Source organism: Gavia stellata, chromosome Z, assembly GCF_030936135.1.
Source record: "Gavia stellata isolate bGavSte3 chromosome Z, bGavSte3.hap2, whole genome shotgun sequence".
In the NCBI taxonomy this organism is placed as follows: Eukaryota; Metazoa; Chordata; class Aves; order Gaviiformes; family Gaviidae; genus Gavia; species Gavia stellata.
In genome coordinates, this window is record NC_082637.1 from 26,920,862 (window position 1) to 26,947,642 (window position 26,781).

The window sequence follows — 26,781 nt, forward strand, 5'->3', positions numbered from 1 at the left end:
TTTTGTACCCTTCATAATTTTATAGAAAATTTATTGTTATTAGAGGAACCATTTGCTTAGTGTGATTTTTTTCATTACCAGCTTGTCAACTAGCATAGATAATCTGGAGAAAATATGAACTCCATAGATTGGGTGTCACTTTTGTTGATGGTTCATGTAGTTTACCTTGGAGCACAGCTAATGGCTGAAGTTCATAGCAACAGCACAGAAAAACGTGGCAACCAGTGGAAGACAAATGAACCATGTTTATTGCTTTAATATAAAAAATACATAAATGGAAAGCAGCATTTGAATTTGATGAGCTTATTGCTAGTTTTGTTGGAGTGATTTATATTTTCTCCTTATACAAAAAGCTGCTATTGACACAGTGAGATGGAAATTAACTGACTTTTTTTGAAACAGATATTTTTTTGTTTTATATTCTGATTGGATCATTTTGTTTTAATTCTGAATATTTTTATGGAATGTTGAGCATTTAATAAACAAAGATTATTAGCTGTTCCTCTGATGTTTAGATGTATACTAGGATCATACTATAGGGGAAGCAGCGTCAACTAGAAAATAATCTCTTATTAAGAAAGCATTAGAAAATTTTCTCAGCTAAATCCTCTTGTTACCAGTGCATTTTCAATTTGTCTTACAGTCTCACTTTTTTTCCCCCTTTCAAATGAAAAGCCTAATTTTGGAAAATGCAATAATGGGGAGAGGGGCATGAGCTTAAATAGTGTCATGATGTATGGCAATTCCTGTATTAACTTGTAAATCTAGGGACTCGCCACAGGAATAAAATGCATGTTCATCCAGTGGACCTCTTGCATTTCATAGTTTATGTTCAAATTTTTATTAATAACTTTAAAGCGTTCACAAGTGACAGCATTCTCATTGCAAACTTGAGAACGTGACCCCTTGTGAATTGAAGTAAGTAATTATTCAGAATTCCTGTATTTCGGTATGACTGTTTCTTTGTACCAAATTGTTGTGTTTTGCTCACAGTAACTGAACTTTTAAAAAGCCAGCGCTGTTCACAGAATATGTGCTCAGTTTTAAAAGATCTAAACTAGTGTTATATGTATTATTTTATGTTAGCTTTCAAACTATAACATATCCAAACGGAAGAGTAATACAGCAAAATGTGTGTGCAGTACTAGTAGCAGTAAAAGGCAAGGGTAACTGCTCCAGAGCTACAGTCGGACACCAGCATCTGTGTTGTCCTTCACCTATAAACCTAAAAGGGTATTTTTAAATACTAGGCTGTGACTATTCTTACAGTCATAAATCGATCTGTGTGTCAGTCTCTCTCCCCCTCCTTCCCTCCCTCCTTTTCTCCCCTTGTATGTCAAGCCTGTCAACAGACCTTCTACTATCTTGTTGTTTGGAGGAGTAGAATATCCATAATAAAGTCTATGGGACAGTGATCTAGAAAAAGTCTCTGGTCTAGAAGTGTCATCCTTTTCTTCTAAAACTTCAGGTCCACCACACTGTCCTCTGCAAGTTGGCCTTAATTGTAGTTCAGAGTTTTGCATCCTGATAAAATTGCTTTGCTGCAAGCGAGTTCTAACATACAACTTTTCCCACCCTTCCTCTTTTCCATCCTCAGCTTATCTGGTGTAATTGAATACCACCTACTCAGGACTGATAGTGATTTACCTGGAGTTAACCACTGTCTCCTGCTGAGCTTTGAACCCACACCTAAGCGTCAACTCACAGCAGTTTTTAATTACAGAATAGCTTACTGCAGCACATTATTAAGAAGAAAGTTTAATACAATAACGTAAAAAAAGAGCTATTGTTTTTGTGATACAGCAAAAAATAGCAGATCATTTTAGATGTAAAGTGTGTTTTATTTAGCTCTATCAAATAATCAAATTTTGCTCCCTGGAATGCGTTGTATACTTGCTGGGACCAGCAGGTACCAGTGGGTGGATGGAGGTGGAGGCAATAAATGCAACTTCACGTTTATTTTTATTGGTAATTCATAAAATCCCCACAGAGCCTGAAACTTGTTTAGCATAATAGCAAGACTATATTCTGGGCTGTTTTCTTTCAATTGTAATGTTGCACGCATACTAATAAACCAAATGTCAGCCAAATACAGGGAGAAAAATGTAACATATGAATATCATTGTAGTTAATATTTCTCAAAAAGTACCATTTCAATAAACTGCACTTCTATTTAATTGCTTACTTTAAGTCATTGGGGAAATTTTAGAGGTTGAAATGCAGATCCCCAGTGCTCAGATAGAATATGACATTAATTTGCTGCCAGAAGGCTATACTGCATGCATGCTAACTGCATACATATCAGCTGCTTCATATAAAGTCTCATCATTTTAGTTATTTGACTTAACATGTACTCTGACACAAAACAAATCTTAATTAAAGCAATTAGAAGAGAAAGAACAGTAATTCAAGGCACACAATGACATATCCTTATAATCCATGGTCAGCTTTTGAGGTTTACCCAGAGTTAAAGTAACCTGCAGCCAGAATTTTTTACAGGAACCCAATATATGTTTCCTTTCTTTATTTTTAAAAGAAAATACCCTGTCAGAAGGTTTCAATAATCCCTGAGGTGTTAGAATGTTGAGAATCTATTTAATTTTATTTAATTTTCTCAAGAAAACAAAGCTATTTTTATAATCATAGTCAGTATGTGGATCTTTGTGTATATGTATTTGTTTCTTACGGAGGCAAAAAATTGTGTGAGGAGATAACAGGGAATAAATGATCCATTCCTGTAATTTTGGGAAGTGTTGGGAAGTGCTGAACAACATACAGAAATTCTGCTTGTGTTCTTTGAGGAAAAGTGTTAATATATCTCTTTATTGTATTGCTGATTTTTTTGCCTTTTTTTGCAAAGTGTATTCTTGAAACTCTAAATACAAAATTTCATATGATAGTTAATTTGGCCATATTGAGAGAGAAGTTTGGATCCCAGTAGTGCTGGGAAACCTACCCCAGCTCCTCTTTAGTTTGATCATGCCAGTGTTGATAAAGAGAATCCCAACAGACCTTGTCAGTCAGGCACATGGCTGTATTATACTTCTTGTTGTTTCCTGTTATTTCTGAGTTAATTGCAAGTTCTCTGATAATTTATTCGGAAACTATAACTGTAAGAAAAAAAATTTATGCTTACATTGCACTGTGTCTTCAGGGCTGGGAGCTAAGATTTATGTGTGTAATAGAAACAGCAAATGTTTTCTCCGTTCCAATAAACTTACCCCAATTCTATTTTAAATAAGATACCGTTTCTGTGGGCTTAGGGGTTTTGTTGTTGTTTCTTTTCACTGAATAGAAACAATTTGAAATTGCTGAGAATTGCTAGTATTAATTCTGATTCTCACTTGTGGATGAACTGTAGAAGGAACACTGACCTTCTGGTTTATATTTTGTTTTCAGCTGGTAGCTGGGAGCGTTGTGATGGCATTTGAGGAGGTGTGTCCAGATAGAATAGATCTGATTCACAAGAACTACCGAAAGCTCTGTAACTTGCTGGTTGACGTGGAAGAGTGGGGTCAAGTTGTTATAATCCACATGTTAACTCGATATGCACGTACACAGTTTGTAAGCCCATGGAAGGTAAGTTTGTGACTTTTTAAATTGTGTGCTTGCATTCTACATTATTTCCATTGTTGGATATACTTAGTCTTTTAAGATGCATTTTTATGCAGACTTGAATAAGAATAGAAATCAAATGCATAAGTCTTAGCTCTCTAAGGCTTCACTAACACAAGGCATCCACCCTTCTTCAGAGCATGAGAATTCTCCTTCCAGGCTATAACCTGTTCTGATTTACCCTGGGCACATCCCATGGGCAGCAGACAGAGCCATTTTTCTTTGGTTCTTTGAGCAATATGGCTTTTTGCTGTAGAAGATTCTGTGTGAGTCAGAACTAGAAAAGTTTGCCATTCTATCCTTAAACTGGGTAGAATCTACTTTCTTTGTAGATATGAATACCTAGTATCACAGCATAGTGAACATTACGTTACTTGTCTAGGCTTTGTTAATATGCTGAGGGACTGTGTGGAGACTTGAATATATGTTTTTGAAATGAGCAATGTAAAAAATGTTGTGGTAGTGTCATTTATAATATGAGTATACTCTTACTTAAAATTTATAAAAAGGGATATTCAAGATACAAATCCTATCACTTCTAACAACAAAAAAGTAGACAGCTCAAGAAATTGATGCTATTAACATTGGTTTCAGTAGGGATTTAACTCTGAATAATGATTTAAATTAAAAGATAGAATACTTCTGGAAAGAACTCTATAAAATTGCTCCACAGCTGTAGTTGTTTGCATTTATTACAGGCTTGGAGGTGTTACTACTGTTAAGTTTTACATTTAATTTGAAACTAATTCATGTTTAAAGATGTACACATTCATTGATGAATATATACTGTTTTACAGCAGTAGTTGGAGATGGACTTTGTACAGTTGGATAAAAGGGTGTTTGGGGTACCTACTTGTAATGAATATAAGGTGCTCCCAGAACCTTAGGGAAGGTTTCACCATTTTATTTTATTTTTTTTTTTATTTCTCTGTGTTCCTTTAGAGTGAAGTAGTTCTGCTATAGCTCAACTAATGTGTCTTAACACTTGTGTTCAGGCATTGTTATTTCAGTGCAGATTATTGTGGTTTGTAATTAGCATATTAACAATGTTCTAAAGGTTTCTTTTTTTCAGCATTGGAATACAGAATGACAACAGCTATCGCTGAGTGATTTCGAAGTCTGTTTTTTAATACTATTTGCCTGGGAATCAGACTGAAATGCAGTGGCATTCTATGTCAATATATGTATGATTCAGTATGTGAAAATAATTACAAGAAACGTATTTGGACAAACAGCTAATTTCAGCCTGATTTAGTTTACGGTTATATTGACTACTTCTTAAATAAGCAGGAGTTATAATGACTGGAAAACTAGACATATAGGAAAAATGTCTGAAGTAGAATCATATTTTTGCACTGCCAGTTGAGTTCTGGAACTCCCTTTTTAATTTCGGATGAAAATTAAATTGTTTGTAAGAACACATTTTTCCAGAAAAATGCTTAAAATAAGGAGAGTATTTTTAGATAATGAGACACTTAAGTAATATGTTTTCCTAATGTCCCTGAGGCAGAGCATTTATTGCATGTTGCTTATTGAAAGAAAGTAACTTGCATTCTTCTCTCTGACCTTTAGAAAGAATCAAAATTGATACTTTGCTTTGCCTAAAGCTACAGTTCCACAATTGGTTTAAGCCAGTTTTAATCTGTGATTGGACAAAGGAAGAGTAGAAGAAGAGGATGACCTCCTGTCTTGGACTGAGAGTTTGAAGGTCTTGATGGGACAGGTTTTTTTAAGACTCTAATGTACTTTTTTCACTGAAACTGGATGGATGACGGTTGCTGTGGATTCTGCTCTAAGAACATAAAAGGTTTCTGTAAGAATACTGCCTATATCAACCTAAAATTGGTCATCAGTGGCATAGTATTAATAACACTTTGTTTCCACTTTCATGAGCTTCAGTGTAAAATTTAGTTTGTCTACATACTCAGCAATTAAATTAGCAGAATTTTTTTCTGGGGCTAGTTGAAACGCATGCCTTTGTCAATACATTCTTAAATGAACTCATCATACAACAGGGCATCTTGTGCAGTAGAAGAGATTTTTAATTCAGTTTATTTGCGTCATTATGGATCAGTATTTAGGCTGTTTATATGTAAATGTATGATTTGAGGAACAATTAAGTGTTGACAAAGTAGATTGCAGTCATATCAATTGCAGTGCATTTTCCATAATTTTTCTAACTGACATTTTTGATGATAAATAGTGGATGCCAAGTCAAAGCCGATTATACAGTGCACTAGGAATTCATGGCGCTGTCAGGGAGAAGACCGATTGACTTTAAATTTACATATTAATGAGAAGATTTGTTAAGAGGGTGCTTGACTATAGAAAATAACAGCATATTTATAGGGCACGACACTTTATAAATAAAGCTGATGCAGGAAAATGGAAATTAAACCTATCAGATTAATAAATTCAAGGCTGCTAAAATGCATATTTGCATTTTTATTCACTAAAATTTACTTTACTTTTTGAGAAACGTATGCTGCTTTTGTTGAAGTTGAGCTAATTCCCAACAAGTAATGGTGTAATATTTTAAACCGATTTCTTGTGCATTTAGAAACCTAAAGAAAAATTTGGAATACTTACTAGTTATGGAGAAAAATCCATTTTTGAGCAATAGGCTTAAAATTAAAGTTGCAAAAATTTAATCGAATTACCCATTAACCAAGAATACGTAGTTCTATATTCCTATTTAGCTTCTCTGAAGAGTAGAATTTTTAATTCTGATCATGAATGCTGTGAGGAAGAACGTCCTTGGTTTATCCTATTTGTCTTGAAATACTTAGAGGGTGTTTTTGAAGTAGTTACATGTGAATAGCAGTTTCGGAATAACCTTTTTTCCATATGAACTGTATTCAGCTTTAATATGTATTAACTGGAATGAGAGCAAGACACTCATATTCTGGAGTGAAAATACCTGCTCAGGACTAACTGGGAAGAACAATTTCAACAGTTTTCTGGGTAGTGACATATTTGATAGGACATAACACTGTAATGCATCCCAGCTTAAATGTTTTGCCCTGTCCTTGTAGCAGGAGTTGTCTGGACTGCCGAGTTGTTTGCGAACAGCTCCTCAACCATTACAGCTTGCAGCCTAATACATGAAGATGTTTAAAATAAAGTTGCTGTTGGTTTCCATGGATGCGTTGAGTTGCAGTCTAGCAGATCAGAAACTGATTTTTCAAGCTGTTCAGCCAACTCTTTCTGCAAGTAGATGAGGATGATAGGAGGCAGTGGCTGCTTCAGCTGTCCTGCTGTATAGATCCACCACCAAATGTGTGTGCCATCTGGGAGGGTGTCTTCTAAGAACAGCTGACTTGGTCAGAAGTTTCAACCATCGTTGTAGAGAGCAAAATCTATCTGGGAGCTGTAGTCTTGCAAAAAAACAGTGACTCTTGGGACTGCTCAGCTTCATTTCAGACAATTGCAGGTTACAGAAATAAACTTTCTTGGCGTTCAGTTAAGATTGGAAAAAAAAGGTGAATTCAGATTGATCATGGGCTTCAGTCATGACAAAGTTATTTATAAACAAGTACTTATGAGAAGCATGTCTCAAGCTCACACTTTTAGGATTAATTACTGAAGTATTGCTCAATTTAAAAAACTCAGACATAACGGGGGGGGAGGGGGTCAGAAATTAAGCCTGAATAAAATTATCTAAAAGAATAAGGACTTTAGGAGAAAAATAGCAAGTCTTTGAACGTATATACCTAAAACCATGAATCATGGAAAGCAGCCTGGCTGTCGAGGAATTGCAGGAAGAAACATACTGAAAATAGTTATTTTATTCAGGCTGATAGCCTCCTGTTAACTAGGTGAATTACCTAGATAAAATTATAAAAATGAAACAAGCTAAAGCACTTAAAAATATTCTGTGTGTAAATCGTTCATTTAATAAAGAATCAACCTGAATACACCTTTCCCTTCTTCTGTTATCAGCCTCTCAGTAGAGGATTTAGAAGTTTTATTATGCTCTCCTGCAATAAAAAGATGAGTAAGGAGACTAGATAGTTGTCGTGGTTTAAGCCCAGCTGGCAACTAAGCACCATACAGCCGCTCGCTCACTCCCCCCAGGTGGGATGGGGGAGAGAATTGGAAGAGTAAAAGTGAGAAACTCATGGATTGAGATAAAGATAGTTTATTAGGTAAAGCAAAAGCTGCGCAGGCAAGCAAAGCAAAACAAGGAATTCATTCAGTACTTCCCATGGGCAGGCAGGTGTTCAGCCATCTTCAGGAAAGCAGGGCTCCATCATGTGTAACAGTTACTTGGGAAGGCGAACGCCATTACTCTGAACGTCTCCCCCTTCCTGTTTCTTCCCCCAGCTTTTATATGCTGAGCATGACATCATATGGTATGGAATATCCCTTTGGTCAGTTGGGGTCAGCTGTCCCAGCTGTGTCCCCTCTCAGCTTCTTGTGCACCCCCAGCCTACTCGCTGGTGGGGTGGTGTGAGAAGCAGAAAAGGCGTTGGTGCTGTGTAAGCACTGCTCAGCAGTAACTAAAACATCCCTGTACTATCAACACTATGTTTTCAGCACAAATCCAACACACAGCCCCATACTAGGTGCTATGAAGAAAATTAACTCTATTCCAGCCAAAACCAGCACGTTCTCCACCCCTTATTCCATACCATTTATGTCATGCTCAAGTCTCACACTATCCAACACATTCTCATTAACCACCACCCCCCTTCCCATCCTTTGATACAATACACAGATACCATTCCCTTAGTCTATGGACCACCCCTGTGAAATGTCTGCAAAATGTCCATAAATGTTCACAAAATGTCCATTGAGGTCATTTAGTCCATGACTTTGGGCTCCATCTGTTTGAGTGGTCATTCAGGACAGGAGAGATGTTATATTGTATGGAGTTACTGGGCACCAAAGCCAGCTCAGGTCAGGTCACTGCTGCACTTGCACTGCTTCTTGTAAGGCGCCAGGTTATAAGGTTTAACATTGCAATGAACTCCTCCCCTTGGTCCTAGCCCGGCTAGCAACAAGGGGTTCTTGCTGTAGTAATTCCCATAACATGCAACTCAAATCGCGGGTTACAACAATTTAAAGGTGTTTCCATTACAATCTCCACCCCTGGTGCCTTGGGACCAGACCATAGGGTTTAATATTGCGATGAACTCCTCCCCTTGCCCCTGCTCTGGCTTGGACTTATCCACAGACTGCAGTCCCTTAGGGTTGTACCTGCTCCAAGTGGAGCCTTATCTGTGCACCACAGTCTCTTCAGGGGTATACCTGCTGCGGCAGAGAGTTATCCACAGCCACAGTCACTTTGAGGTGCACCTGTTCCAGCGTGGCCTTATCCACGGGTCACAATGCCTTCAGAGATATACCTGCTCCAGTGTGGCCTTACCCACAGCCACAGTCCCTTCAGAAGTAAACCTGCTCCAACATGGTCTTTTCCATCGCTGCAGTCTTTCCAGGTGTACCTGCTCTGTCGTGGGCTTATCCATGGCCTCACACTTTGAGGTGCTCCAGCATGACCTCATGCACAGACACTGATGCTTCCAGGTGTACCTGCTGCAGCATGGACTTATCCACAGCCACAGATGCTTCCAGGTGTAGTTTCTCCTGCGTGGGCTTATCCTTGGGCCACAATCCCTTCAGAGGTACACCTGCTGCAGCATAATAACTTAGACCGTAGATTTATAACAAAAAATGGCCTCAAGTTGATTGTGAAAAGTTGATTACTTGAAATTCTAGGCTAAACTTTCTCATCATTATGGATCTAATCTGAGACGATTTTCATGATCATTGTATAATAGTCTTTTCCGTCACTTAAAGGGAGCATTATTGTCTTTCTGCCTTCTCTCCATCTTCTCCCTCCCTTCCCTTGTGTTTGGGTAGTGTTTTTAAGGCAATCTGGATAAAGGAATTGATCCAGCAGAAGAATAACTGAAAGGGCAGAGAGGGCTACATTTGAGCCACGTGAATTTCCTGATCTGGTTTGCTTTGTGGCTGCTGCACTTACTGCTGGCAAAAGAGAAGTAGTCTGTAAATAAAAATGCCATTTATCTTTTGCAGCAAAGTGTATTGCTGTGGTTTCTGTTAGTCCCATGACAGACTTGCAGTTGAATAGCAGCAGTGGGTAGAATCTATGTAGGCAAATTCTCTAGGACATCTGTATCAACTCAAATTAAGAAAGCAAACCCTGCTTTTCCCATAAATTTGACTGGCGAAGTTTCTATGTACTCCATCCAATGCTGTAGTCTTACCTTCGTGACTCAGGATGAGGGGTTTTTTATTATTTATATGTAGGATAAGATGCATTCTAGCCATCTGTTGCAAATAAGTTGTTAAAATTTTTATCTCTGTCTAGATTATTGACTTACAGAGATGAAAATCAATTGGAGGGAAACACTGAAATATTTTTATAGAAATCTAAATATCAACTGTCTAACTGCTAATCATTTTTTAATTTAAATATCAGATGTATCAGACAGACCCCCATCAGCCCATGAGCTACCAAAGTTTCTAGCTTTAATTTTGGCCACTTCAAAGATATTTAATCATAGAAAATCGTGTGAGCAATATGAAATGAATGCTGTCTTTGGGGCCTTCCTGGATGCCAAAATACAAAGAAATTATCTTCTGGGCATCTGTTTGTAGGATATTATTATCTGTCTAGTAACTTCTGTGGCCTTTTCATTGTTATACCAGGATTTTCTCTGGATAATTAGAAGACTTGCAAAGTAAGCTTCCTTAGCTCCTTCTTTGCAAAAGTAAACCTTTGTTTAATTTTTCCTCTGTTTGAGGAAGACCTATGTGAGGTCAGACCTCTGCTCTGAGGAAGCTTTAGTCTCCTGAGTCTGAGCCTGTACACTTCTCCTGTTTGTTATATCAGGTAGAATTCTTGATTGGTCATGGAGTATCTCTAAAGGACCATGGGGAAGAGTAAATATAAAAAATCTCAAATTATCTTGGATCATCCACCTCTTTCACAGTGTATCCACAAGTTTGTTCCAGCTTATGGTTGGAAAAATGCCAGACAAGAAGACTGGGAGTAACTTAGGCCTGAACAGTAGCAACACGTGCTTTTCCATCATGGCTTTTACCATCAGAATAAATATACCACCAGTTGTTGGTGTCAGAATATCACTGAAGCAAATCAAATCAACAGATGTTTTAAGATGCTTTCAGCTCCTTTGCCTACTTATGCATTAGGATTAGGGGAAAAAAATGCTGTAACACAGGATTTAATGTCCATTGATTTTGGCATCAGACTTTCTGGTAAGGATAGCAGACTTTCAGACTGCCAATCTAAGTACAGGTACAGTTAGCATTCTTCTAAGATATCAGATTATTTTGTGTCTTGAAAATTTGAGGCTCCTAACTAACATCTAGAGCTAGGGCTGTAGTCGAAATATGGTTTTAATGTTGGATAAGCATTTTAGTAACTGTAAACAACCCTAAAGCTACATGAACAAAAATTAAAGACGTGAGTGTGTTTGCATGTGTGGGAAATGGGGAAAATCCCTTTTGTTCTCTTTGACTTTACTTTTAAAATAATTTGCATTTTTTCCAGAGAGAAAGGAGTTGAGTTGTTTTAAGGAGTAAGTATACATGATTTGGTCTAACTAGAGGGTATATTAGGAGCACTAGAAAAGGAGGGGCACTGTGAACCATTACAGTTCTGTAAAAGCTGAAGATCTGTGAGATCCCTGTTCCTCCATACCTTGTTTGTAATTCGTGACAGCTAGTGACTACTACTTCTAGAGCATGTAGTACCCTTCTTTTGGTTGCAGCCCCAAAGTAACTAACAGTTACCTGGTTTTCTTCATAGTTCGCTTATTCGGCAACCCTGTGGAAGAATGCTTTTTCTTGGCAGTTGGTTCATAAGTGCTTGCTATCTTGATGGGATGGCTTATACTGCCTCTTCAGGTACTTAAATGGAGATGAAACCTTAACCACCATAAAAAGCCTAAAAACTGCTCAAACATTTAACCAAACTTCTGAATACAAGTTCCAAATTCCACTTTAAGTTTTGGACTTGAGGGAGAAAAAATGGGGAACTTCTAGCCAGAAGCAGATGGTATCTTTTCCCTTTAATTTATCCTTCACCTTTGCTCCTTCTCCATTTTAATTTTGCAATGTTTATTTTATCCCTTCTTGTTCTTCCTTGTATTTTCTGTTCTTCCTCTTTTATGCTCTAAAAGTTTTTTCCTGTTCTTTACTTTGCAGATCTGTCTTTGCACTCTCATTACAATACCTTTTCCACACACTATTGAAATGAGGGTGGTTTTGTGGTAAGAGAAAGCTATTTTATGCCTCACTTCCATTTTGAGGAGAGTGGAACTGTTTTGAATAAATGAAAGTGATCTAAAAATCATAATTGATTGTTTTAATTCTGGCTGCAAGTATCATGAGACTTTGTTACAACAATAATTGGGAATTTGGGGTTGCTGCAAAAGATGTTAATTACTGCAGCATATTTAACTCTTAGCCCCTATTTTTAGACAGCAGCCCTAGACTTAGTTGCTGCTGCTTATAGAAATGAGAATGAGTTTTTGAACACTTCTTTAGTTTTCACATTAGTTCAGTATGAAGTTACTTAGCACAGATGTTCCTGTAATTGTGATAGATTGGGAGAAATTTAATGTTCAGTGGTCCTCAAACCCATACTTCCACCTGTGCGGTGCTCTTGTCACAGAGCTGTAGTATAAAACTTTTATGAGAACAGGCTTTCTGAAGAACATTTTAGGATTGGTTTGGGTTTTTTTTTTAGTTTTTCACAAAGTCTTTTAATTCATTACATTTTTAAAGTTTGTAGTCAGAACTATGTTACTGGTTAAGTGAGTTTTTAAAAGCCACTGTAAGGTGGGATTGAAGAATTTTTGTAGAGTCTTTCATGTAACAAATGACTTTACGTACTCATACCCATTTAAAAAATGAAATATATGTGTACATCCGCACTGGGATTATAGAGGGTATTGTCTAAATTAGAATATGTAGGGATATAGTCTTAGAATATATATATGAGAGGAAAAGATGTAATAAACTACAGAAGAAGGCTAATTTATTTATCACTTTCCGTATAACTGTTACATACGCTGGAAGCTAAGAACAGTATTGTGACTGAAAATGCCTTGATGTTAAATTTAACTTTCCACGGTCTGAGTCTCAAGCTTGAGTAGGTGTCTTAGTACCTTTGTGTAGCTTAGGTATCAAGCTCACTATATTTACAAATGTGAAGCTTTTTACAGAGAAAGCTTTTTTGAATATTGTGTAAAATCTCCCTAAACTAGTAGAATTTTGTTGTGGGTTCCTTATGCACACTAAAATTTAGCTTTTCTAAAGAAATGTGAAAATGTTTTGTTGAGTATGAAACATGCAAGTCCAGAGGCTATTGAGACCGCAAGGTAAGCTGACTTGGAAGACAAATCCTTTTATAGAATAATGTCTCAAAGTTGCCCTAGTATAGCTGTTTACAGGGATGTTACAACATCATAGTCAGTAAACTGCTAAGAGTACCAAGAAGATACTGGAGGATTTTGTGCAATGGCTTTCTTGTTTGTTGGAACTGAACTGAAACTAAAGCTAGTGTTTTAAAGCCAAAGAATAGATACTGTTGATAATCTCACCTAATTTGAATCTTCATTCTTGCAGCTTTAAAATATTGTCATATGCTAATGCAGTCCTTTCTTACTGGTAATGCATAATGGTCATGAGATCACCTGGGTTTGGATGACACTAAACTCCAAATTATTTAAGTCATGAAACCGTGCAACTGATCTTTAGAACTTGAGACCATTGCCACAATCTTCAGCCCTTATGAAATATAACTCCAGAAGTTGTACTCCTCCCTTCCCTCAAGTGTTGAACCTGTTTGAAACAACCTGGTGATAAAAGAAAATTCAAAGCCTTTTTAGCAAAGGGATTAATTGAGCTCAAAACCACCTCAGAACTTGTGTGTCCCAGTGAGATGAAATGTGTGGGAAAACAATTATTCCTGAGTATGATATCTCTTGTGTGAAAATGCCCTAGTTTTGGTCAATCCCCTGAAAACAGGACAGTGTCTACTTGTATGAATACAGTCAAGGCAGAAAAGAAGGTAGGAGTTTTTCTCTTTGAAGGATCATGGATTCTCAACCTGCCTCTTCCTTGTGTCTCGTGGCTTTTTGTACCAATAGATGGTTCCTATTCACATTGTAAACCCTTTTTCAGCTTGTATCATTTCCTGGCACATGTTTGCATTTGAAAAAAAGATCAGTTTTCAACATCATGTGACTGTTAGCCCATATGAAGGTTGCAGTGTGAGGGTTAGAGTCTGAAAATACAGTATTTCTTCAGTTTGTCACAACTATCATTTCCATTAATGCTCACTTCAATTTCTATTAGCTGAAAGCGTGTTTATCTCTTTAGATAAATAAACTTTAAAAACCCATGAATGTAATTGTGTGCAAGGAACCATGAAATCTCATTTGACCAGAACATGATAGCTTTTATCTAAAACTTAAAACTAAAGTACCAGTTTCCATTGTAATTTATTGGAATTATGTAATATCTTTTATATAACTGTAATAATATATTACATTTTCAGTATAATTCCAGCAGACTCATTTCAATAGAGTTGTAATCTGAAAAATGATCCTCAGAAGAGGTCACTGTAGGAGTCCAAGACTGTTTCAGTGGCTTCAGATCTGCATAGTTCTACAGATCCAACCAAAACCTCAGGTTTTCTGTCTGACCTTTCTATCCCAATGGGAATGAACAGATTGTGGTTATAACTGAAGTAAAGTTTATAATATTCAAACATGTCAAAATAATATCATGATGATCTTGCAATCTTTATTGGTTCTTCATTCCGTTGTGGTTCACTTGACTGAAAATGTCTATGTACTTTGTGACTTTTGTAGGAGCAGCAGATCTGGTCCCTGGTGGAGTGACAGAATGTGATGTTTGGTAGTGTCATAATTTTGTATGAGTATTTTATATAAATAATATAGGCTATATATTATTATTTAAATATCACACTACTTAACCATTGCATTCTGTATTTGCTGACTTTTGGATTGAAAGTGTTCCAGCCATTTTGACGTAATTTAGAAGGGAGTAATGAACATATGCCTTCTGGTCCTATCACTACACATTTCTTTAGGAAGCCTCCTTACAAATTCTTTCCTGGTAGAATACAGGTCGTATCCCAGACTACTACTTCATTACCAGAATCTTTTTATATTCTATGTGTGGTAGAAGGGAAAAATTAAGTTTCTAAAATTCTTATTCATTTTTAAGTAACCTTGTTCCTGAAGGCTGTAAATGCATCATGTCTGAGACCACACAAAACACGCTGGTCTAGTCTGGTGACAGCAAAGTCACTTCCTGCTTTCTGTCCGTTCAGGAATAGCTACAGTTTATAACCATTACTGTGACGTGCATCCTGGTACTGTGATACAGTTTGTTTCTCACCTTCCCCAGCCTGTTCCTTTCTAATGAGTCTGCACACAAGAGCATCAGCAAGAGTTTGTTAGGTGCTGGAAACTTGTTTTCCTTCAATGTAACAATAAAAGATTCAATAGCTATTTTTAAATAGGAAAAAAGTTTGATTTGCTTCATTAATTTTGTCCTACAGAAGGGAAGTATCTGAAGCTTTTAACCTTTAGACAAACTGGGACACAATTCATTTATCTGAGGGTCTAGTGTTGTTCTAAATGCCACAAGATGCCCTGCCTAGTCTTCAGTTGTTATGCATCTCCTGTAGGCTTCATACCTTCAGGATCTGCCAGACCCATGCAGATATTTCTCATACTTGAGGGATTACAAAATGGCACTAGATACTTACATTTAGGCACTTGAAATACTCCCCTACTTTCACATGGACATCAGAACATTTCATCAGATCATTACTAGGTCCTGCTAGTCCACTCACAGTAGCCCAATTCTTTATCACACTACTGGTTATGGTGGCAGCCTACCTAAGAAAGAGTGAGTATACTTTGATGGCTGGTTAATACTTGAAAGGAAGCCATTATTTATGGAGTGGATGATCTGGTCCCTTTATTCCTTGACTCTTCAACTCCCTTTGGCTTAATAAGCCAAAAGTTGTAACCTGCTCTCACTCAGTACCTGAAGATCTCTGTGGCAAACTGGGCTTTGTGCCTTCTAAGGCCTTTTTGCCAGTGAGGCTGCAGATTATGTCCGTTACACTTTCATTTCTCAAATATTTTTACCCTGTGAGATTGTGCCTTTTTTAGACTACTAGCACTCTTCATGTCAAGCTTTACCTGTACTGACATACCTGTATCTTATTCAAGGACTTCCTGTTGTGGAGAAGATGGATACTTCTATCAGCATGTGGTTATTAACAAGTGTGGTTGGTTGAGGTCTGCTCGTCTGTTAGAAACTTGTCACAGCTCATCTTGGCTTTCTGAGCAGTCATGAGGATAATTTTTGGTTTGCTCTGATAGACCAAAGACAGATCTATTCTAGTGTTCTGAAACCCATCTGTGAAGCACGTGGAAGGATCTAGGTAGGTATCTTCATGCACATCAAAATTTCAGATCTATCTTGGATACATCATTAATTCTTTAAGTAGGAAACTGTTCTATAATTTTTCTACCATTTCCCTTTTGCAAGAATACTGTTCATAATACAGCGAGTGTACTGCTGATCTTGGTTGACTAAGGTGGTTTTGGTATTGCAATCAGATTCACTGATGAGTAGTCCCAGAACTCTTTCTTAACTTCAAAACTTAGCTTATCCAAAACTCTTTTGAGAGCAGTTTTTAGAAATATTAGAAAGGGCTCTGGAAGATAGCTAAAATCTTACCTGCCAAAGATTCTGCTGCAGGAATCAAAAAAGCTGTATTTCCTTATGAATCTGAGGAGAGAAACTGAAGTGTACAGCTTTAAAATCAGTTATACCTAACTTGGGAATTTAAATATTTGAATCACTTTTGAATAGAAGATGGAGTTAAGGCTGTTAGAGTGGGCAAAAAGCATGTGTTCATGCTTCAGATTTCAGTGAAGTTTTACTTTAACTCTGAGTTTGTGGATGTGTGAACCTCTGTTTGGAGGTAATTGTAGCATTCACATAAAGTGTTTTACCCTAAATGGAAAGCACATTCTCAACTTTAATGCTATATTAAATGTAATTTCAAGCAAGATCTCAGTTAAATGTTAGCTTATTTACTTAGTGACTTTAAAAACAGACTAATGGAACTTGTTTTCTGGCAGTTTCTTCGTTTAAGCTGTTAATACTTTATGAAGATGTCCCTAAACTGTATGTCTGGAATAACGTAAAAAAGAATTATGCATGTTCTTTCACACTAAAATACTCACTTCTCTACTGGATTGAATAAATCGCAGCAGATGGGGAATGCACAGAGTCCATTTGCAATTCCTAGCCTGGAATGCTAGTGTTCTCTCTCAGTTTTTAATCACTTCATTCTTCCAGGTTTCGGAACTTTTTAGTGATTTTGCAATTTAGAAAAGCTATTAACTGCACAATTAAATCATGTGCTACTACAGACTGTTAAGTGTACTTAATGCAGTTTAACTAAAGACTGCCACTGAAAGGGAGTGCCTCTGTTCTGTTCTTCTCCCTTTACCACCTACTGCTTTTGAAAATTCAGCAGTTCTGGTGGTCCTATGACCACAAAGTGAGCCAGATCATTTTACTGATCCTGGTGAAAATATGCTTTTAAAAAACAAACAGAATAATAACAAACTTTTAATGGCATGATTAGATGCCGTTTCACAGTTAATTTAAGACTAAAGTGATTGAAAGGAAAAGAGAACAGCATGGGAACATTTGAATCTACTCCTTGAACTCTCATGCTGTCTCTCCCCTGTCAAAGAGGATCATAGTGTTGGGTTTGTTTCTGATAGAGCTGCTAACATGTACTAGTTATCACCAGCTGGAGCTCTAATTAGAAATCTGGGAAAGCAAAATTTGAGTGCCACCAGTATCTGGCATTTCTTCCAGGACATGTGAAGAAGCATCTCCCACAGCTTAGTGTAGGTGCAATATAGGTACTGAGGACTGGAGAGTAAGTGTGTAGAAAATTATCTGGGGCAGCTGGCAGTTGTTGATTCAACATAAATAGAACAGGAGGACTTTCATCTCCCAAAGGCAAGAGTCTTATTTTCAGTCCTATGCTGGTAGTAATAGCGTGTTAGCAGTGCTGCTTTCACCCTGATATCCCATTCATACTGTCTTTCCTGGTTGGAGTCCAAGATGGAGGCCTAGTATAAGGGGCATGCTGTTCTGGTTGCTATTCTTATCCTGGACACCACTAGCACGGTTGCTGAGCGTGGAGGCTCTTGCTTTGATCTCTCTGTTTCTCCCTTTGTTACAATACCAAAAGGCTTCTGTTGTGCTTGCCACCTTGAAGCTAGCTCTGTGCCACTTCAGAGGACAGTTAATAGCTGTCCCCAGTTTCTTCCTTTTGTACAAGCTTCAATACTTGCACTACAAAGTTTATCTGGGGACAGTGCAACAATTCAGCTAGGTCTCCAGGATGAGGTTTTGGCTTGGTGGTCTGAATTCTTGGCTGTAATTTGTTGTGCCTCAGTGAGCTTGAAGGGTTCAGTTTCAAGTTTTCCGCCTAGGCCTCAAACTACTTAATAGGATACTGGTACTCTGTGCTATCAAGAAATAAGGCTTGTCTGTGATAGCAGAAATTATAAAAGTAACTTGGTGCATGCCAAAACAGACCTTGTTACTCAGGTAAATGCAGACTTTTTCGTAAGTCTGAAGAGGCAGATGAAATATTGAAGAGGCAGATGAAATATTCTGTAAGCAGCTGGGAGAAGTCTCATGATCACTAGCCCTTGCTGTCATGGGGGACTTGAACTTATCAGATGTCCGCTGGAAATAAAATACAGTGGAAAGGACACATTCTAGGAGGTTCCTCGAGTGTGTGGAAGATAACTTCCTGACACAGTTGGTGCCAACTAGGGCAGGCGCCCCGCTGGACCTGTTGTTTATGAACAGAGAAGGATTGGTGAGGGATGTGATGGTTGGAGGCCGTTTTGGGCACAGTGAGCATGAAATGATAGAGTTTTCGATTGTCAGAGAACTAGGAAGGGGGATCAGCAGGACTCCTACCTTGGAGTTCTGGAGGGCAGACTTCGGCCTGTTTAGGAGCCTGGTGGACAGAGTCCCTTGGGAGGCAGTCCTGAAGGGCAAAGGAGTCCAGGAAGGCTGGACATTCTTCAAGAAGGAAGTCTTAAAGGTACAGGAGCAGATGTTCCCCTGTGCTGAAAGACAAGCCACTGGGGAAGAAGACCAGCCTGGCTGAACAGAGAGCTTTGTCTGGAACTCAGGAAAAAAAAGAGAGTTTATGATCTTTGGAAGAAGGGGCAGGCAACTCAGGAGGACTACAAGGATGTTGTGAGGTTATGCAGGGAGGAAATTAGAAGGGCCAAAGCCCAGCTAGAACTTAATCTGGCTACTGCTGTAAAAGACAATAAAAATTGTTTCTATAAATAAAACAAAAGGAGGGCTGAGGAGAATCTCCCTCCTTTATTGGCTGCCGGGGGAAACATAGTGACAAGGGATGAGGAAAAGGCTGAGGTACTTAATGCCTTCTTTGTCTCAGACTTCAATAGTAAGACCAATTCCTCTCTGGGTACGCAGCCCCCTGAGCTGGAAGACAGAGGCATTCCCCATAATCCAAGGGGAAACAGTTAACGACCTGCTACACCACTTAGACACACACAAGGCTGTGGGACTGGGTGGGATCCACCCAAGGGTACTGAGGGAGCTGGCAGAAGTACTCACCAAGCCACTTTCCATCATCTACCAGCAGTCCTGGCTAACTGGGGAGGTCCCAGTTGACTGGAGGTTAGCAAATGTGATGCCCCTCCAAGAAGGGGCAGAAGGAGGATCCAGGGAACCACAGGCCTGTTAGCCTGACCTCGGTGCCGGGGAAGGTTATGGAGCAGATCATCTTGAGTGCCATCATGCGGCATGTACAGGACAACCAGGTGACCAGGCTCAGTCAGCATGCATTTATGAAAGGCAGGTCCTGCCTAACTAACCTGGTCTCCTTCTGTGATGAGATGACCCGCTTAGTGGATGAGGGAAAGGCTGTGGTTGTTGTTTACCTAGACTTCAGTGAAGTCTTTTACACCGTTGCCCACAGCACTTTCCTGGAGAAACTGGCTGCTTATGGCTTGGATGGGCTTACTCATTGCTGGGTAAAAGACTGTTTGGATGGCCGGGCCCAAAGAGTTGTGGTGAATGGAGTAGAGTCCAGTTGGCAGCCGGTTGCAAGTGGTGTTCCCCAGGGCTCAGTATTGGGGCCAACTTTGTTTAGTATCTTTATCAATGATCTGGATGAGGCGATTGAGTGCTCTCTCAGGAAGTTTGCAGGTGACACCAAGTTGGGTGGGATTGTTGATCTGCTCAAGGGTAGACTCTGCAGAGGGGTCTGGACAGGCTGGATCAATGGGCCCAGGCCAATTGGATGAAGTTCAACAAGGCCAAGTGCCGGGTCTTGCACTTGGATCACAACAACCCCATGCAACGCTGTAGGCTTGGGGAAGAGTGGCTGGAAAGCTGCCCAGAAGAAAAGGACCCAAGGGTGTTGATCCGCAGCTGGCTGAATATGAGCTGGCTGTGTGGACAGGTGGCCAAGAAGGCCAGTATCATCCTGGCTTGTATCAGAAATAGTGGGTCCACCAGGACTAGGGAAGTGATCGTCCTTTTGTACTTGACAGTGGTGAGGCCGCACCTCGAATACTGTGTGCAGTTTTGGGCCCCTGACTACAAGAAAGACATTGAGGTACTTGAGCACATCCGAAGAAGAGCAACGAAGCTGGTGAAGGATCTAGAGACCATGTCCTATGAGGAGCAGCTGAGGGAACTGAGGTTGTTTAGTCTGGAGAAAAGGAGACTGAGGGGAGACCTTATCGCTCTCTACAACTGCCTGAAAGGAGGTTGCAGTGAGGTGGGTGTCAAGTGATAGGATGAGAGGAAACGGCCTCAAGTAGTGCCAGGGGAGGTTTAGATTGGATATTAGGAAAAATTTCTTCACCAAAAGGGTTGTCAAGCATTGGAACAGGCTGCCCAGGGAAGTGGTTGAGTCACCATCCCTGGAGGTATTTAAAGGATTTGTAGACATGGTGCTTAGGGACATGGTTTAGTGGTGGACTTGGCAGTATTAGGTAAGTGGTTGGACTTGATGATCTTAAGGATCTTTTCCAACCTAAATGATTTTATTATTCTATGATTTTAAATGTACATTTGTCTCTTTTTGGCAGCGAGTATAGTCAGCAGTTCAGGTTGAGGCTTAAGTGATTGTGAGTGATTGAACGTTTTCACATTTTCTGGTAACTGCTGTCCATGTCTGGGATGATTAACAGGATTTGAAACAACAATTGTTGCACACCAAGAAGCCTGCGGCTTATCTTTCAAACTTGTGGCTCTTTTACGTAATTATTTGCTTTCCTTTCCATGGTAATGTGCAAATCTTGCAGTATTACATATCCTCTTCGTTTTAGTAAGGTCCTTGTGACTATAATTTGGACTTCATCAGCTCAATTTTAATTAATTTCAGTTCATTAAACTTATTTTCCTGTGTGTCGTCATCATCCTTTTTCTGGAACGAGGTTATTTCATACCAGATCTCAACAGATTTGAGAGAAGAGGAATGTTCTAAGATGGCAATAAAACACATGACTATGAGAAAAGACCACATGGATACTTCTGCTGTGGGGTATGAAGACAGTGATTCAATATAAAGACTCTAAGGGGATTTAAAGTAAAATTGTTTTCATATTGCTTTACAGTCATTTGGAACTCTGCTCCAGGTATGTTTCTAACCAACAATTCTTTAAAAAAAAAAAAAGTCAAATGTGAGAGCTCAAGCTGTTTCTTTACAACAGTGATCGGTGAGTTAAATACAATTTCCACCTCTGTATTCCTGTTGAGGTCAATAGTACTGATGTGCGTGCCTGTTAGCAGTCAAGGCGGGGATACTGAAGAGTGAATCAATGAAGATTGAATTATGTTCCTTCTGTTAGGGGAAGCTTCTTCAGTACAGGGTTGAGATGCACTGGGATCAGGAATTTTGCTTTCAAGTTGCCTGTCAAGACAAGGGGAGGAATTTGGTTACCAGTACTCTTGACTTAGCATCCTGAGTATTTAGTTTAGAAGGGTGACTGCCACAAAGGTGTATAGTCGGAGAAGTAAGCTAAATCACTTTGGTTGCTGTTGCATAAGAAATCTAAGAGCTTGCTAGGGATTCTGTAAAACACTGAGAACACTGTTGGCATCAAGAAATAAAAATGAGAAGAAAAGTGAAGGGAAGTTTTATTTTCAGTGTCCTTTCAAACTGTAGTAAAAACCAGAATAAAATGACAACTTTGATTTATTGTCACTTCTTCCCCCTCCCCGACCTCCTGCCTCTACTGAAGATACTTTTATGGGTTCTTTCACTAGACTTGAGTTTTGACCAATGCATGCAACAAAGTTTTGAAGCTACCCTTGCCTAGTTTTCTGAAGACCTATTAAATAAGCCTTTATATTCATTTCTAGCTATTCTTCCTCTCACTTTTGATCGCTTCGCTACTGCCAGCTAAAATTAAAAAGATGCATTTGTCTCAAAAGTAATTATGTCTTTTAAAAAATCAGCAGCTGGGTATATGACTTAAATAATCCTCTTAAAACCATTGTGTAGAGTTGGATATTCCTTATAATAGCTGGACAGAGACTTGAGAGAAAGACAAGCAGAGTTATTGGTACAGTTGGTGTTTGGTACGAGCCAGTCCACTGTAATGTGAATAGCTCCAGCTACCCACAGGAATGCTGTTTGTCTTAGTTGGGTGTTCTGGTGACAAAGTGAGGTGGAAGAATTTAGGAGAGCAAGGACACGCTCTTAGATATAACAAGCTGCAGAAGTCAGTAGCTTATTTTTCAGAAAAGTTTTTTAATGTTGAGTACTCTCAATATCAATAATCCACACCACAGCTTCTGGGATCCAACATTCTGTTTTGATCTAATCCTGATGGTTTCCATCTTATTTTTCTTTTAGTTTGTGGACTTTTTAATTCTAATTAAATGTAAGCATAATGAAACACTTGTAAGTCTATTCTTTATCCATTTTTTAATCTGCATCAGAGATCTTAAGATTTGTTTTAAGTTTTCATGTTTATATAATCAGATCTATTCCTTTGTATTTTTTTATTTAGCCTTCTGGAGTAAAAGAAAGGCCTAATTTACTAAAATCTCAAACTTTAAGGAATTCTTTCAGTGTGTTGTGTTGAGTTTTTTAAGTGACATTATGCTGATAATTCATAACTTTATTTAAACAGCTAAAGGCCAGGCTCAGGATACATAACCTTTTTCCCATCTAATTTCTTAAGAAAAAAACCCTGTCCCTTCTTTTGAGATACGCTCTTTTCAAAGATCATTTATATATTGCTGGAGAGGGAAGAATATGCATGATTTGCATTAAGTTTTCAAAAAAGTGGGAATTTTAAACAATTAACCATTTTCAGAAATGTCAGTTTCGGATCATAGGCTTTAAGTCCAAAAAAGACCAATATTCATACCTAATCTAGTTTATAGAATATTAATGAAGATATTTCATTTGGCAGTTCATGTTATTTATAAGGAAATTCTGCATATATTTTTAAGGTATTTTTCATGTTGGTACATTTACTGCTTTAACCAAACTGGGGTAGAAGAGCTGATAGCTATTTTTTAAAAAGTGTATAAATCTTGGATGATATTGTGGTGTTGTATTAATGGTGTTCCTTAATGATTAAATGTTGGTGTTCCTTAATGATTAAAACTGGTTGATTGAAATATTCTGTGTATGTTTTTGTCATTTTGTCTTTTGGTAGGATGATGAGGTGGTGGAAGAATATAGTGAAAATAATTTCTATGAATCTGATGAAGAACAGAAAGAAAAGGATAAGAAAGTGAAAACTGCCTATTCTATGGACCCGGATCACAGGCTGCTGTTACGAAATACAAAGCCCTTGCTTCAAAGCCGAAATGCTGCTGTATGACAAATTCCTTTTTGATTAAAATGTTAAACTGCTAAATACCTGTGCTCCTAGAAAATTTGAAAGATTGAAAAGTAAAATCTACACCTCTTTAAAAGTGGTGATAATACTCTGTAGTAACTGACAGGAGAGTGGTTCGTTCTTTTTTGAAATTAACTTAGCTTCTAAGTAAAACACCTGAACTGAACATGATATATGCTCCAAATATTAAGGATAAACAAAATATTAGAGAAAATACGAGAACATTTGAATCCAGCTTCTATAGCATGTGATGACTATACCATAGCTAGCTTTTAATGCTTAAGTTCTCAGCAGCTAGGATGGCACAAACTGTCAGGTTTGGTGGTGCAGATTCACAAAGAAAATCAGAGTTTTTATTGATTCATTAAGTTGTGCTCTCCTTTGAGTCTCACATTTTAGAAGCAGACAATTATATGCTGAAATTCTTTGTCAGTCCAAGCCAGACTCTTAGTGTTGGTGGCTTGGCAGAGTTCCAGGATAGATATGACATCATGAGTACAGTATTCTCTGCAATATTTCCATGAGATTTTAAGATGCAGGCAAATTTCTAGAACTGGAAAAAGCCATGCTGATGGTGAATCATTGTGACATTACTCAGATCACAGAACTTTATTTCAAACTGCAGTTTGTCCTGTTAATCAAGACTAGATGTCTTCGGGAAAAGACTTCTGGTGATAAAGAATTTTCATATCATTGCAAAAACAATTACTGCACCATGATTAAGCCACCTCCCAACCAGTTCTTGATAAGCTAAACAAATCAGGTTTTTATTTCTCCCCTGGAATGTGTTTCTAGATTCTGACTAATGTCTAACTCTTTCAAAACCACTTATAATCTGCCAGCAGACTTCGGAAACAAATTGAATACAGTTTTACAATAATAATTTTGTCAAGAGCACAGCCTTTTGCTAAATCACTGTTCATTGTCTATACGGTATTTCCTCTCTCATGCAAAGAACAAGTATGTTAGATATGTTTGCTATCACACTGCACTGAGAACAGGTTCAGTTGCTTATCTTCCACAATCCAGAAACCATTTTCTTTGTATCTATTAAATATGGTATTGATTCTCATATTTATGATTTTTAGCTTTCTGATATTAAAGTTAACTGAGATGTTTAAGTGCAGTTTCTCAAATGAAATCATCCTTCTCTGAATTGCTATTACACCAATTTTTGTACCATTCACAGAATTCAGCAGCAATTAAATTGCTTTCTCCGTGACCTTAGTAATAAAAGATCCCTGTAGTATATTGCTATTATTTCCTCTTTTTAGATGTTTTTAATAATTTTGAATTGTTTAATAATAATTGTTGTTTCATTGGTACTAAGATTTAAGATACCAAGTCAAGTGTCATAATGATGACTTTACTTGGAGTCTCCTTTCTGTGACTTGTTTTGTTTTGAACAGAAAGTTGACTGTGACAGTATTGTAGGGAAGGTTGTGACATGACTTATTCAGTAGCATAAATGTCCTTATTTGTTTTTTACTTAAGAGAAAACTTGGGGAAGAAAAAAGTATGGGTTTTAAGTTGCTTGTATCTCAGTCTTCTGCTTTTTGCTAGCCAGGATGTTGGTATACAACCCTGTGGTTTTTACTTTTTGTTGGATTTGAGACTTTGGAAGTTGCCAGTAAAGGCAGCTGTCATTTTATAAACTGCATAATAGAATAATGGAATTCAAGATTTTAAGTGGAAACTAAATAATAGGTAATACTGAACCTGTATTTAATAAAAATAAAAGCACAAAATTAGTGTAAGTTTCAAACAGTATTTCCTCATTAATTTGTACAGCTGATCTTAGCAATACTGACTTATTAAGGATGATACCAGTAGGATATAATTTGAACTACCGAAATTTTTTCTCTTTGTCCCTCTTCCTCTGTCTTTCTATATATTATAGTATACAATAAATACTGGGAGGAATGAGGGATACTTAATTAGCTTTGATTTTAGAAATAAAAATATCTTCTGATGTTTTTCCCCCAGCCTTCTTTGTTGATTTCGAAGAATGTGGGTATGCACTTCGCTCTCTGAGAAAATTGAGTTGGTAGTTCTGCAGGTCTGAACCAAATGTTATAGGTATATGTGACGATTTGAAGTTAACATGCTGTTCTGAATGTTCTTCTTTTAGGTGGTAATGGCAGTTGCACAGCTTTACTGGCATTTGGCACCAAAATCTGAAGCTGGCATTGTTTCTAAGTCATTGGTGCGTTTACTCCGTAGTAATAGGTAGGTCAAAGTCTGTACTTAACATTGCTATGTATACTTTTTTGTGAGAATTTTTAATACATACTTGTTTAGCCGTAGTTATCAGAATATAACTATTGCACTATTTGAGTTTCATTTTAAAATGGTCCTGTAATATTAACTTTTACTCAATAAATGAGGATCATTAAAAGTAATTCCATCATTTTCAGTATCACACCCAGTAATCATTCAGTATCATGTTTCATTCTTAATTATGACTTTCATTCTGAGAAGAATCATGGCTGCCTAGTTAGCATATAAATAGAGCCAGTACTAACTCGTTTGCTTAGTTTGATTCTTTTAATTACTGGAAGTTATTGGAAATTTAATTATATTGGAGTTCCTCAGTGTCTTGCTAGGCACTGAAGAAGTCCTCAGATGTGCATATTCTTTCCCTGCACTTCATACTGAAGACTTCTTGTTGACAGAGAAACTAAGAAACGTATTTGTTAACATACCACTTGATGCTGCCGAATCCCTTATGTTTCCTCAATCCTTAGATTGTTTTTAAGGAAGAAGTTTATATTTCATTCAGGACATCTAATTTTGACTTTGTCATTGTCAGTGTGTGTGACGGTGCGGAGATGCGCCAATTTAAATGTCACGGAGGCTAACAAAATCAAATAGGCAGGTGATAAACTCAAAAAATAAACTTTATTTAAACCAAAGTTGTTTAGCAGAAAACTAGAAATGAGAGATACCAGAAATCATCCAACAACATCAGTACATCACAGATTCAGGATGATACACAAGGAATCAATATTGCACAGCCGGCTTTAGAAATGAGGATTCAAAACGTGCATTATCCCTCACCTGTAAGACGCAGGCTCTCAGCCTCGGGGAGTTTCCTTGGGTGGCATCCCGACCCAAGGGGAGAGTCCCTGACTGCAGACCTGGGGCTCCAAGGAGGACTGACTCC

At 38.0% G+C, this 26,781-nt stretch overlaps 1 protein-coding gene across 2 annotated transcripts in view; it reads left to right on the forward strand.

Moving 5' to 3' along the window:
* The window catches only part of AP3B1 (adaptor related protein complex 3 subunit beta 1), a 164,136-nt gene that overhangs the window by 39,584 nt on the left and 97,771 nt on the right, over window positions 1-26,781 (forward strand). For both annotated transcript variants that reach the window (XM_059834295.1, XM_059834296.1), the window contains exons 7-9: window positions 3,400-3,579; window positions 23,430-23,591; window positions 25,747-25,844. In XM_059834295.1, the coding sequence (XP_059690278.1) occupies window positions 3,400-3,579; window positions 23,430-23,591; window positions 25,747-25,844 (440 nt within the window). The remainder of the gene's footprint in view (window positions 1-3,399; window positions 3,580-23,429; window positions 23,592-25,746; window positions 25,845-26,781) is intronic.